At 33.8% G+C, this 14,099-nt stretch overlaps 1 protein-coding gene across 1 annotated transcript; it reads right to left on the minus strand.

The window, feature by feature from the left end:
- Window positions 1-400: 400 nt before the first annotated feature.
- LOC131160074 (cell division control protein 2 homolog C) lies at window positions 401-3,680 on the minus strand. Its single transcript, XM_058115393.1, has 4 exons — window positions 2,795-3,680; window positions 2,584-2,653; window positions 1,635-1,773; window positions 401-847 (listed from the first exon to the last, which is right to left on the minus strand). The coding sequence occupies exons 1-4, from the start codon at window positions 3,405-3,407 to the stop codon at window positions 755-757; spliced, it is 915 nt and encodes a 304-aa protein (XP_057971376.1). The 5' UTR covers window positions 3,408-3,680; the 3' UTR covers window positions 401-754.
- Window positions 3,681-14,099: the final 10,419 nt, after the last annotated feature.

The raw sequence follows: 14,099 nt of genomic DNA on the forward strand, positions 1-14,099 counted from the left end.
CCCTATCCAAATACAGGATAAATGTTTTTTGAAATTTATTTTCAATGTTCACACACCAAGATGAAGATATCAAGACATGATGCCTAGCGATTTACAATAGATGCTTCTGCCTTTGTCAGCTTACCATGATGTACACAACAGAAGATATGCTGCTGGGCATAAAATAGAACCTTCTCATTCAATTAACTGCAAATGAGATAGCATATTCATCATTTAAGCACAATGGCTGGTTTAAGAGCACCAAGCAACTAGACAAAATTATAAGGTTATGTTTAGCTTAATAGTGATAATAGATTTGACATCACATGCGTGACCTTTTTTTATAATCTAATTCATATATAATTTTTATTACATTCTCATTTTTATTCCGTTCATCGTTAGGAGTAAGCAATTTGCAAACTTGACAACCAAATATGCTTCTAATTTCTTAAATTGTAACTGCTCCTCAGTTGACAAACACCAGCAAATTGAAAAAAAAATAGCCAATTGAATCAGTTCAAGGCTGAGATTTAGCTTTGCATCACTATATATGTAGTAAGAAGAAAGGCACAAAAGTGGGGAAAACGAAGTTGGAAAGATACAAGTACATAAAATGAGCATGACATATAAGCCAAATCAACAAGATGATGACCTATTTCATGATAACAACTGACTTCACCAGGCATCAAATGAAAATAGGAACTTGGGTCAGCCCTTCATGCTGACAATGAAGAAGCAAGCTCCCAGAGACCATAGTCACAACAGAGTAAGAACTTCAGAATTGAGACTTGTCAAGGCCGTCAAAGTAGGGATGATCCATTGCAACTTTTGCTGAGATTCTATCAGCTGGGTCATATTTAAGCATCTTCTGCAATATCCAAACACACAAAATGTCTCAAATTTCAACAAAACGGAGAATGGAGGAAGCCCATGTGAATGTTGAATCATAAGCAAATAAATTTTGAGTTTCGAAACCAAACGCAAGGTCATTGCCCTTCAGCTTGAGCATCATTTTGAACCTCACAATCTCATATTGCAATTACAAATAAATAAAAACAACAAATTCCATTCCATACATGTAAAAGTAATAATTTCAACCTCTAGCAAATTGATTCCAATTAGTAAAGATAATTAATAAGAGATCAATGAACAAAATTGAAATGGCTTTGAGCTTCCAATAATTGTAAACATTTCCTTTGAAAACAAACAAAATTGAGAATAATGTGAGCGAAAAGGAAATTCAAAATAGAAAAATATCTATTTTAAAAATGAAGAAAAAAGAATGTTTTGCAGTGAACAATTATCAGCTGAAAATCATTGTTGAGGCAAGTTTTTCCCAACCCAATATTATGTCATTCAAATGATCATATGACAAGAAAATAAAAAGACATTGTATTTTCTGTTTTAACACTTGAAGTAATGATTTGTTCTGTTCCACTTCTACAGACGCTAAATTCATAGTCATCATCAATAAAAAATTTTGGTATTAAATGTTGGAATAGTAATGGAAAAGAAATTTACCTTCCAAAGACATTATCAACCAAACACTTCGCATGACAACCAAGGTTTCTGACTTCATTAAATATTGAATTCTTGAAAAAAAATTTCACCAGAATCTTACAAGCATGATGTGTAGTTTAAGCTCAAGTAATTACCGTTAGAAGGTCAACGCCATCAGGTCCCAGTGATGGAACAGCACGCGCCAAGTTTTGAGGTTCCCACTGTGGATAAACATGCCAGTCCCGCAGAGAACTAACACCAGGCCACTGTTTCTCAGTGGGCGTCCCCAACAACCTTCAATGGCAAGCATAATTAGTGTAAAGAACTGGAGTCATACATGTTTGAAGATAAGATACAAAAAATAGTACATCATGCTTTATAACTGACATAATCACAGAAATCATTTAACAAAAAAAAAAAAGTAAAAAAAAAAAAAAAAAAAAAAATAAAAGTGTACCTTGATGCATGTGTGCACATGAGAGAGAGTAATTTTGCAATTCATCAATTTTCTTTTATAGTAATTTCTTGCAAATAAGTTATAGTTCAAAGGCAATATAGCATGCCCAACAAAACCTTCTCATCTTCTTATGGCTGTGTATGAGCTCTGCATCACTCTTTTCAGCTGTACAATTAGAATTGAAAGGGAAGTATACGAACAAAGCTATTGCCATCCAAAACAGATGTGCTAATTGGACAGTCATAATCATACTACCATACCACTTGCTCCAAATTGGTAGCAATTTCCGCAGCTATCCATCAACGGCCATTGCCCATAACAAATGTGCTTTACAAGCTACATCATTCCAATGCAATTTAGTATACATAACCAGTGTTTGTTTTTATTTAGTATGTGTAGCTTGATGGAGCAAATGAATTACAAAATCCTAAAAAAATCTTACACATCCAGTTGAATCATATTTCTGACAAGTGGGAAATGTAAATTTAAGCAGGCACAGCTTCAGCAAAAGCAAGGGGTTAAAAAGAAAAATTAGAGGTAAAATGCATAAGTCAGATCTACACTACTTCAAGATGTTGATTATGTTAATGCCTATACAAGTATACAACCAGTACTTATTCCTCCTAGTAATCAATTAAAGAGAATACCTGAATATATGCAGCAGTTGTTGAAACTCAGAATCCCCAGGAAATAGAGCTTGCCTCCTAGTCATTTCAGCTGCCAAAAGCGCATGTGTATATGAAAACAAAAAATGACAATTTGCGGAGAAAATTGAAAATGACAGTCGCAAACACGAAATTAAGTGAAAAAATGGATGAATTGAGTGAATCAAAGCTGATAACGGTGAAGAGGAATTACCAAAAATACATCCGACAGACCACATATCTACGCCAGTGGAGTAATGGGTGGATCCCAACAAGACTTCAGGAGCTCTGTACCAGAGCGTGACAATCTCGTGAGTGTAGCTCTTGAGAGGGACGGTAAAGGCTCTGCCAAGGCCAAGATCGGCTATCTTGAGGAGGCCCTTGTCCTTGTCGACGAGGAGGTTCTGGGGCTTGAGATCGCGGTGGAGAACACCGTGGCTGTGACAGTGGGCGACGCCCTTGCAGAGCTGGTAGAGAAAGCTCTGGATCAGGGGAGGCGGGAGGGGCCTAGGGTTTGGACCTTTCCGGTGGGAATCCACAAATTTCTTGAGATCGGTGTCCAGATACTCGAAGACCAAGTAGAGAAGGGGCTTGCCGTGCTTGTTGTCGAGGTGTTCGACGGAGAGGAGGCGGACGACGTAGAGGGAGTGAGAGAGCATCTGGAGGAGGGAGACCTCGCGAAGGGCGGTGGGAGGGACGCCCTCCTCGTCCATCTCCAGCCGCGTCTTCTTCAGCGCCACCAGTTGCCCCGTCGCCTTGTCCCTCGCCTTGTACACCTTCCCGTACGTCCCTTCCCCTACCTTCTCTAATTTCTCGTATTTCTCCATTTCTTTCGATACAGATGACGATTGTCTTCAACCGATCTAGAATGACGATGATTGTGTTCAAATCGGTCAGGAAAGATTTCGCGATCTCTGTGTGTGTGTGTGCGCGTGCGAGTATGATTAACAAGGAGTTTGAAAGAACAAACCCTAGAGAGAGAGAGAGAGAGAGAGAGAGAGAGAGAGAGAACCAGAGGGTTCAAATCTTGGAAATTTGAAATTTAAGGGGAAAGGAGGGAGAAGGAGCGGCTACTGGCTACAAGTGCTACGGGCTGGATCGGTTCCCCCTAACGGCTCACCGTTTTTTAAAATTTGAATTACGCTTACACGTGGCCGTTTCCGCTCTTGCTAATTTGAATTGTCATTAAAGAGTTGAAAAGAAAAGTTAAGAATTTATATATTCAACCAAATGAAGAATTTTTGGATAAATGATAATAATAAAATCTCATTAGATTTCCTCCCAAAAAAAAAAAAAAACACTTGAATGAAATTTTGGTTTCAATATTGCCTCCCTAAAAAATATAATTCTTTCTTAAATTATTTTCAAAATATCAAAATTTTTCAACAAAAAATTATTTTTTAATAAGATAAGTTATTTTCTACATATTTAAGGTAAATGACGTCATTTGAATAAGTAAACATATTTAATTGAGATGGTGTACTCTCGCCAAAATAAGGCTTTTGAAGACTATTGAAAAATTTGCATTAATACTGTATGCTAGTCCTAATTTCCATTTCTAAGTAAATTTCTAAAACTCTTACACTTACGATTTTGAGGGATTTAGTAAGAATTTATCAAAGAAGTTATGTAAATATTTGCATACAATTTTTTGTATCAATAGAACAAAAAATTGCAATAATTAGTAGACTACAAATTCAAATAATTTATTTTTAAAAGTTACAAAACTCAACGCAATTAAAATATTTAATAGATTATGAAAATCAATTGTTTTACTCTAATAGGCCATGGACAAATTAACTTAATATTTAGCCCTCTAAGAATATATATTCAATAAATTAGTAAGGTACAATTTTTAATAAATTGTTCTTGGCTATTCCAACTCTACATATAGCCAAAAGAATATGCAATTTGTTTTGAGGAATCATAAATTATAAAATGATTATGATCATATTCATAAAGTTATTAGTACTTATGATACATGATTACTTGTTTTTAAGATATTTTAACAATAGAGACTCAGAGAATTATAATAATTAAATTATAAAAGAAAAAAGAGAAAAAAGGATATTTTCAAGGGGGCTCAATAGGGTCTCGTCGACGAGTCACGTCACTTCGTAATGTAGAGATGCGGAGAATTATAGTAATTAAATAATACAGAAAAAGAGAGAAAAAAAAATTTTCCAAGGGAACTCAGTAGGGTCTCGTTGATGAGCAGAGAAAGTTCGTCGACGAAGACTATGAGTTCGTCGACGAGCCCGCATGTCCATAAACTTGCTCTCGGTTTCTCTTCGTCAGCGAGACACGTGTCCTCGTCGACGATCTCAAGAAGGTCACTCGTCGATGAATATTCTCTACTCATCAACGAGACCCTGCCGAAGCCCCTTAGAAAAATCATTTTCTCTCTTTTTCTTTATTATTTAATTATTATAATTCTTCGGGTCTCTACACAAATAACGTTTTAAGGAAAGCGACATTGTAATGTGCCTTGAAGCAAATTTACAACACTGCAGCATTTTCCTCACCCTATTCCTACAATCTTAAAACGTTATTTTCGAAACGGTTGGTTTTTCAACCTTGAAGGAGTTTGCTACAGATTTTGTCAAGTTTGAACAGTTTGATGGAAGCAATTTTAAGCGTTGGCAGAAAAAGATGCACTTCCTTCTTGCGGGTCTCAAAGTTGTGTATGTTTTGACCACCCCCAAACCTACTGTGAATGAGAATGAAACCTTGGCTGAAGGACGTGCAAGGCTTAAATAGGAGCAAGATGATTATATTTGCAAAGGCCACATTTGCAATTCATTGTCAGACAATCTATTCGATCTCTATCAAAATATGGCTACTGCAAAGGAGTTATGAGATGCACTTAAGGCTAAGTATCTCACAAATGATGCGACTAGTAAGAAATTTCTTACTGGTAAATTATTCAATTATATCATGGTTGATAATAGGTCTGTTGTAGAACAGTTTCATGAAATTGTGCACATCCTTAATCAATTTAATCAGCATAATATGAAAATGGATGAATGCATTTTTGTTTCATCTATTATTGATAAGTTACCTCCATCATGGAAAGATGTTAGAAAATATTTGAAACACACAAAGGATGATATGTCTCTTGAACATTTGGGCCAACATTTCCAAGTTGAGGAAGTGTTCAGACAGAACCAAAAAGGTGCAGAAGAGCATACTTCCAAGGCCCATATGATGGAAGAAGAAGGCAGTTCTAAACAACCCCAACATCCCAAGAAAGGGAATTCAAAGAGGAAGTACAATTCTGTCAAGAATCAAAATAAGAAAAAGAAAGGTTCATGCTTCCATTGTGGAAAACCTGGACACTATAAAAGTGAATGTCCTCTTCTCAAGAAAAAGCAAGATGAAACAAACTCTAACAAGTTTGTGATAATGATTTCTGAAATCAATGTTGTTGAAGATGATTGTGCATGGTGGATTGACTCAGGTGCAACAAGACATGTTTGTAAAAACAAGAGTTCATTCTCAAAGTATGAACCAATGGAAAATGGCAATGTTCTCTACATGGGAAATGCGTCCACTGTTGTAGTCAAAGGCAAAGGAGATGTCACTTTTGAATTTACTTATGGAAAAAGTTTGACTCTCATTAATGTATACCATGTACCAGAAATTAGGAAAAATCTAGTTTTTGGAAGCCTACTTAATAAGTTTGGTTTTAAGTTAGTGTTTGAATCTGACAAATTTGTACTCTCCAAGGGTGCAGTCTTTGTGGGAAAAGGTTATATATACGAGGGTATGTTTAAACTTAATATCAATAAAGTGAATGTTTCTGTTTATATTGTAACAACCCGACCCTTTATACGAACCCTAGTGTCACTCACTTATACAAAAATACCTGTACCTTTTCAAGATACGTAGACAACCCGCCCTAAACAGAGACATACGGGTGTAACTCATACATAACAGGAATGTAAATATTGTGAAAAAACATAAAAATTCATCGAAATTTCTAATATACATATACCAGAGTTTACTGTTGTATCCTAAAATACATTTATACAGACTTAGAACATATCCTATTAATATAACCCCAAAAGGATATTCCAACTAAGTTCATATATACACATAAACTACTTACGTATGCTACAACCAAAAACAATTCTCCTAGTCCCTTAAGCAACTAGGACCGACATCCTGACAAACCTAAAAATAAAGGTTGTACAATGGGGTGAAACTTTTCTCAGTAAAGAAGAAGGTGTTACAACAATGTGTGACCATATATGCATATTTCAATAAAAACCCATATATATATATATATACGTAAAACATTTCTTTACAATACTGTAATATACATATGATTTATTTGCACATTCTAGTATTTAAATCATGCATATGAATATTAGAACAACTACCAGCTTGTTATAACATGTTTTGCCTATTTACCTCGTGGCACGGGTTGTGCACTGATATCTCTAACAATACCCTGTTCGTGTAGGCATTTGTCTAGCATCAAATATATAGTCCGACTGCCCCCATCTGGTCTATTATTTCACGAGTGATTTCATTACTCCTGCAAGCTGACTATCTATGTGCCCACACTGATTTACATGTGTGGTTGTACTGTACCCTTCTAACTGAAGAATTTCATGCCATTGGGAGTATCTTTCAACTCCATTACTGAAGCTTGTTCAATTTCTCACATTAGAGTATCTTTCAACCCCTTTTACTGGAGTATCTTTCAACTCCTTTGATGGCAAGTTATGGTTCCATTTATCATATATACAATTTATGATGAATCATAATAATCTGTGCAATTTCAGTATTTTCACAACTCATTCAATCACATTGAGTATAAACCGGCACACACCCTCTCGGTTTACCCTTTTTAGGTATAAAGCTTGGTATATAACCGACACCTATTTTTCACATTTCACTATAGCAAATTGGAACTCCAGTTCCCATATCTCATATATATATATAGTATAGAATGTTCATACATTTCCATTTCAATATATATCACACAAGTTTAATCCAAAACCCGCTAAATGATAAAAATCCAATAAACATCATTTAAATGAAAAAGTAAAGGATTCAAGCATCTCCTACTACAGTATAAATGCAAATAGGTGATTTTCGTAAAATTTGGAGATCATACGCCAAAATCCTCGTTTTTACCAAAAATTGTAAAATCATAAAACTGACATTTCTACTCGGTAAAATTTAGCAAATAAGCAGTTAAACCATACATATAAGTATAAAATAGCTTTTTAGCGGTTTAGTTTTCCAAAAATGCTGTTGTAATCAAGTTCCCCTTACCTTAAACTTGACACAAAATTACATACGAAAACCGATCCAAACCGACTACCTGGGATCCTCAAAACCTAAAAATCACATAACATAACCTTACTATAATTTCGACTACTATCCAAATATCCAATCAAAATTGAGATCAGATCCTTACCTCGATTTTTGGGGAAACTCGAAAATCTTCAAAACAACGATATGATCTGCTAAAGTTGTAGAACTTCCTCCTCTAATCCCCACAGGAACTTCCGTTTTTAGAAACGGACGTCGAACGACAAAGAACATTAGAGAGAGAGAGAGAGAGAGAGAGAGAGAGAGAGAGAGAGAGAGAGAGAGAGAGCTTTGGGAAGAAACTTAGCTTCTAAGCAACCAAAAATGGATATGTATAGAGCCTTTTGACCAAGTCAAACTCGTCGACGAGGCAGCGTCTTTGTCGATGAATCCGCCACACAGCTCGTTGACAAAGCCATCCCTTCGTCATAGAGCCCAAATTCTAGATATTTCTTTGACCCGCTCGGTATTTGCTCGTCGACGAGGCCCTAAATTTCATCGACGAGGCTCTGAAGGACTTCATCGACGAACGTGACTCCTTTGTCGATGAACCCAGCTTATTTCGGGTTTGGGTCTCTACATATATTGTTGATTCACTTTATTTATGGCATAATCGTTTAGGACATATTAATACTGCAAAATTGCATGATATGTTAATTTTTGCTATTGAAAGTATTGAAAGTGCTAAAAAACTGTTATCATCTAATTTTGATATGAAAGATATGGGTTATGTAGATGTGATTCTAGGTATTAGAATAGATAGAAACAATGATAAATTGATTCTCACACAATCACACTATATTGAAAAGGTTTAATCACTATAATTGCAAACCTATTAGCACACCTTTTGATGCAAATTTGAAATTATATCCTAACACTAGTAAAGCAGTAAATCAGTTCGAATATGCTAGAGTGATTCGTAGCTTGATGTATGCTATGACTTCTACTAGACCCAATATAATATTTTGTTTAGGTAAACTTAGTAGATATACTAGTAATCCTAGTAATATTCATTAGCATGCTATATATAGAGCATTAAAGTATTTGAAAAATACTATGGATTATGGCATACATTATGAAGGATATCCTACTGTTTTAGAAGGATTCACAAATGTCAATTGAATCACTGATCGTAATGATCATACATCAACCAATGGGTGAGTATTCACCCTTGGTGGAGGAGCTATCTCTTGGGGTTCAAAGAAGCAAAGCCTTACAATAGATTCCACTATGGCATTAGAATTTGTGGCTTTAGCTTCTTATAGCAAAGAGGCAGAATGGCTTAGGAATTTGCTATTAGAAATTCCAATTTGGCCAAAGCCTATGCCACCTATATCTTTGCATTGTGATAGTGAGAAAACTTTGTCACGAGCATATAGTAATATATATAATGGTAAATCCATACATATTAGCCTAAGACATAGCTATGTGAGGCAGTTTATTACTAATGGTGTAATCACCATAGATTTTGTGAGATCAAGCAAAATTTTGGTTGATCCATTAACAAAAGGAGTTGCAAGAGACATGGTCTATAAGACATCAAAGGGGATGGGACTTAAATCCATAACCCATACACCAATGATGGAAACTCAACTTAACACTTTAAAATTTCAAGTTCTTGAGTTCAATGAGGAAAGTACATCATATGTAGTGACTGAAAGCACTAAAATGTATATGTGTATCACATAATCCATCCAAAGGAAAATAGTGCTTTGTACCTGTAGTGTGAAAATGTGAAGGTTGAGCTTAAACTCTTAATAGGTTTATAACAGGTTCTGTGAGGTACTTTAATTACAAGAGTACCTTTGATAAACCTACCTATATGAGTGTCGGAAGTGGTGCAGCTTTCTATGAGAAATGGATTTATCTTTAGAGCACTCATCAAAGCGAGATATAGACGCAAGGCCAATCCACGCGTCAGCTTTTGGTAACACCCAAAGATTTGATAATTTGTGTGTGATATGAATCCGGTTAATCAAAAAAGGATTGCTAGTTTAAAGTTCATCTACTTTGCAATCCTGATTAACTTTGATATGTATTCACTAAGTGAAGGTTCAAGTCCTAAAAACACCTTCATTTAAGCATAAATTATCTTTTATCTGAATAAATTATTTTTCATCTATATTTTGAAAATGCTGGGGGAATGTTGAAATATTTTCTAAAATATACAATTTTATGGGTGGGTTTTTAAAGTCTTCCTTTAATGAATTTTCTAAAGCATTTAAAATTATGTGGGTTTGTCCCACATTGGAAAAAGTAGAAAAAGAAAGTCATTAAAAAATGATAAGGTGGAATAATCTCTTAAAATTGGTTAAGAGAAAGTGTTAGTGTGTACTCTAGTGCACCCCGTGTGGTGTGGACTATAGGGCGCTAGTGGAGCATTTAGTTGGCGCATAAGCATTTAGCACTTTGCACACTTGCATTGTTGCGAGATTGTGACCGTTGATCATGATCGGATGGTTAAAATTAATCTTATATTTTTATATATAGATTAAGTTTGGAACCAAAAATATTGAAAAATAAGCTTTTGCTGAAAGGACAGCCGACTGATGATAAGTCATCGGGTGACTGTGATGCTTTTGTGTTTAAAAATATTCAAACAGAATAGGCATAGGCGACTGACTCTATCGGGCACAGGCAACTGACCCTATCGGGCACAGTCGACTGACCTCATTCTGACTTTCAGAATACTTTGATTTTAAAGAGCACATGCGTTTGACCTATCGAGGGCAGTCGAGTGATGCGATAAATAGTGCTGAATGGATGCAACCTTTCGCAACAAATGCAACCTTTTCGAAAAAGGCGTGATTTTGTCTATACAAAAGCAAAGTTAACTCCACGAAAAACATCAAGAAAATTCATCATTCTCTCATTCTCTTTCTCTCTAATCCTTCCACAATTATATCATCTAAAAATCTGGATTCTATTTTCCGCAGAGATAGAATTCTAGAAAATTTGTTCTGATTATTTTAAGGGTGTTTGTGATAAGTTTTCGTTTGTGTATAACACAAACTAATATCATATCATAATCTGGGCTTCATTGTATCCTAAAAATGTATTTGCTGACTCAATACACACCAATCTGGTGGGAGCAAATAATGCTTTAAGGAAAACGACATTGCAACGTGTCTTCAAGCAAATTTACAATACTGCAGCATTTTCCTCATCCTATTCCTACAAAGCATTACCATTGCGATCGAACCTAATCTTTCATTGACCCTTAATTGATATCTTTAAAATCTAAAAATAAAAAGAAAATTATCTACTTGAACAAACGAACATGTCATATCACACTTGATCTACACGATGCACGTCATTGATCGCACATGGCCACATGGATCTATAAACTCATTTTGCTCTAGGCTCTTTCTTTTTTTTTAAGCACTTTTGCAAGCAATTGAAAATATGTATTTACTTTTTTAAAAAAAATTAACTACAAAATTTATTTGTAAAATAAATTGATTTTGAGTCTTTATTTACAATATTTAATTGCAAAAAATTTAATAAATATTTAAATTTTGAGTTTTTGACTTAATTCCAATTGAATTTTATTTAGATATATATTAAAATCCTGTTTTAATTGTTGGGCACCTACAAGTTTCTTACTTAATTGGGGTTATGAAAACAAAAAAAAAAAAAAACAAAAAAACAAAAATAGTGAGATGGACAAACAAATAATAAGAATGGAGTTGTTCAGTGGCGGATCTACATAGAACTCAGGTGGCCAAATTTTCGTCCGTATTTAAAAATAAGGAGATGAGGAATTGTAATAATGTACATATATCTATAGTATGCAATTATATATATATATATATATATATATATATATATATATTATTAATCCATATACAATTATAGAATATATAGTATATATTTATAATATTAAAAATAAAGAATAAAGGACTACTAATAATATCAACTAATAGTAAATATTTCTAAGTTAAGTATAATAAAACCATAATAATAGGTTAACATGTTGTCTTTTGTTATCTCTCATTGATTGTCTTATAACCACGGTATTCCTCTGTCAAAAGTGAGGGGTTATCAATAAATAAATGGAGGTGTCGTCCTTCTTTAAAAATTATAAATAAATAAATAATAATAATAATAGAAAATAATAGATAATAATAATATGTATAGTATTAACAATTACCATCTATAATAATAAAAAATAATAATAATACTAATGGCCAATATATTATCAATTAATTATACTACAATTAATGATTTACAAATTGAATACAACAACAACAACAACAACAACAAGAATAATAATAATAATAATAATAATAATAATAATTCTATAAATAACAATGTTAACTTAATATATTGAATTTTTACAATTTAGGATAGTTCTCAGTATAGTATAGAATTTCTCGTCTTCCACATGAAGCAATCCATGTAAGTATTATTATTATTATTATTATAAACAAGTAAATTATAACTTGTATAGTAGTTAAATAATAAGATAATGATCATTAGTATTACTATTTTTATTATTATTGATAGTAATTATTAATATTATACACTTATTATTATGTATCACTTTTTATTATGTCATTATTATGCTTATAGAAATTTCTTATTAGTTAGTATTTTTTAGTAGTCCTTTATTCATTATTTTTAATATTATAAATGTATGATTTGTAAAAAATCTATACGTTGCTATTAGTTAAACACAAGATCTTCATCATCATGATCTTCACATACGAGCATAATCTATAATGTGAAAAACATAATATATACATATCGGGACCATTCATGACGTATGCAAACTGATGAGAACCATTTCTCTCACTTAACCCTGATATCTTTCCGTATATCACCAGATGTATGGGAGTAGCATGATGAATGGAGAACAAAGGTAGAGAGAGGACAATTCTTAAATTTCTTTTCTTTAGATCATTCCATAAACATATAAGAATAAATCTCTCCTTACAACTACTCTCCATAACAATAGTTATATAGGAAAACCTTTTATCTTCCAACCATTAATCTCACATTATAAGACTTTTCATTATCCATAGATAAGTCATTTCATTTTCCTTATCATAAGTCATTTCACTCATCATATGGAGCACTTATCTTTCATGTGGGACATATCATGTGGGATATAATCTCACATTGTCCCACTTGACCCATATAAATGACTTTTGTTGACTTTTTGAGTCTAATCTCCGTTTTGATGCTGACAAAGTACATGTTTCTTATGTGTGTATTTAGCATGTGAACAGGTCCATTAATTTAACACACACATAAGGAAACGACGATGGAAGCTTGCAGGACTTAAAACATATACAATCAGGCGCATTCCATGAAGTCAAAAGAGAAAAAGAAGAAGAAGATGACATTTATTGTTTTATTTTGTAATGCATTTAAGTTTTATTTTTAGAATTTGGTGTGTAATAATACATATATCTTGCATGATATGATTTGAATGCTCAAACAGAACCATAGACAGACTGTAGGGAACCAAAGGCCATAGACAAACCTTGAACATTGAATTTTTCATTAAAAACTTTTTTCATAAAATTTAACATCATACAAAGGCTTTGAAATGTCCTTAGGGTCTAAATTGGGGCAAAAACAGGTCTTCGGTTGACTGACGTTGGATTTTTGGGTTTAATTTAAAAGTCTGGTCGACCAAACCCTTGACAGTATAAATGTCTCGATCGACCGAACAGGTCAGTAGTCAACATGTTGGCTTTATTCGATCGACCATACTGAATTAAATGCACCGTCCTCGGTCGATCGAACCATTAACCTCTAACACCCCAACTACTTGGTCGACCAAACCTCGACCGAACTCACAAAGGGTTCAGAAACACCCTAATATGGTCGACTAAACTTATAATTCAAATTTGCCTCCGTCGACCGAACTTATAAAAGTGGTCAACCAAACCTTGTCCTTGGTTGACCGAACCTTTCGGGTTGACTTAATTTTTAACCGCTAATCGTCATTAATTTTTTACTTAAACATTTTTCAAAATGATGAGCGTGTCCCTCAACGGTCAGATTTCCTCAAAATCTATAAATACCCTCTCCATAACTCAGATTAGCAACTTTGATTAACTCCAAATTCTCTCTCACTTTTTATTTATTTTTAAAAATCATTTTTTTGAGAGTATAGCTTTGGTTTCTCCAAGTTATTTCTTTTGATAAACATTCTTGGGAGAAATAATTTATTACAC

The sequence above is a fragment of the Malania oleifera genome, chromosome 7 (assembly GCF_029873635.1).
Source record: "Malania oleifera isolate guangnan ecotype guangnan chromosome 7, ASM2987363v1, whole genome shotgun sequence".
Lineage (NCBI taxonomy): Eukaryota > Viridiplantae > Streptophyta > Magnoliopsida > Santalales > Ximeniaceae > Malania > Malania oleifera.

Excerpts from the sequence above, each read along its gene's own strand:
- LOC131160074 (XM_058115393.1), bottom strand. The coding sequence starts at position 3,407 with ATGGAGAAATACGAGAAATTAGAGAAGGTAGGGGAAGGGACGTACGGG. Across the intron at positions 2,654-2,794 it reads GTCTGTCGGATGTATTTTTG|CTGAAATGACTAGGAGGCAA; the intron begins GTAATTCCTCTT and ends CGCTTTTGGCAG. Across the intron at positions 1,774-2,583 it reads CAACTGCTGCATATATTCAG|GTTGTTGGGGACGCCCACTG; the intron begins GTATTCTCTTTA and ends TTGCCATTGAAG.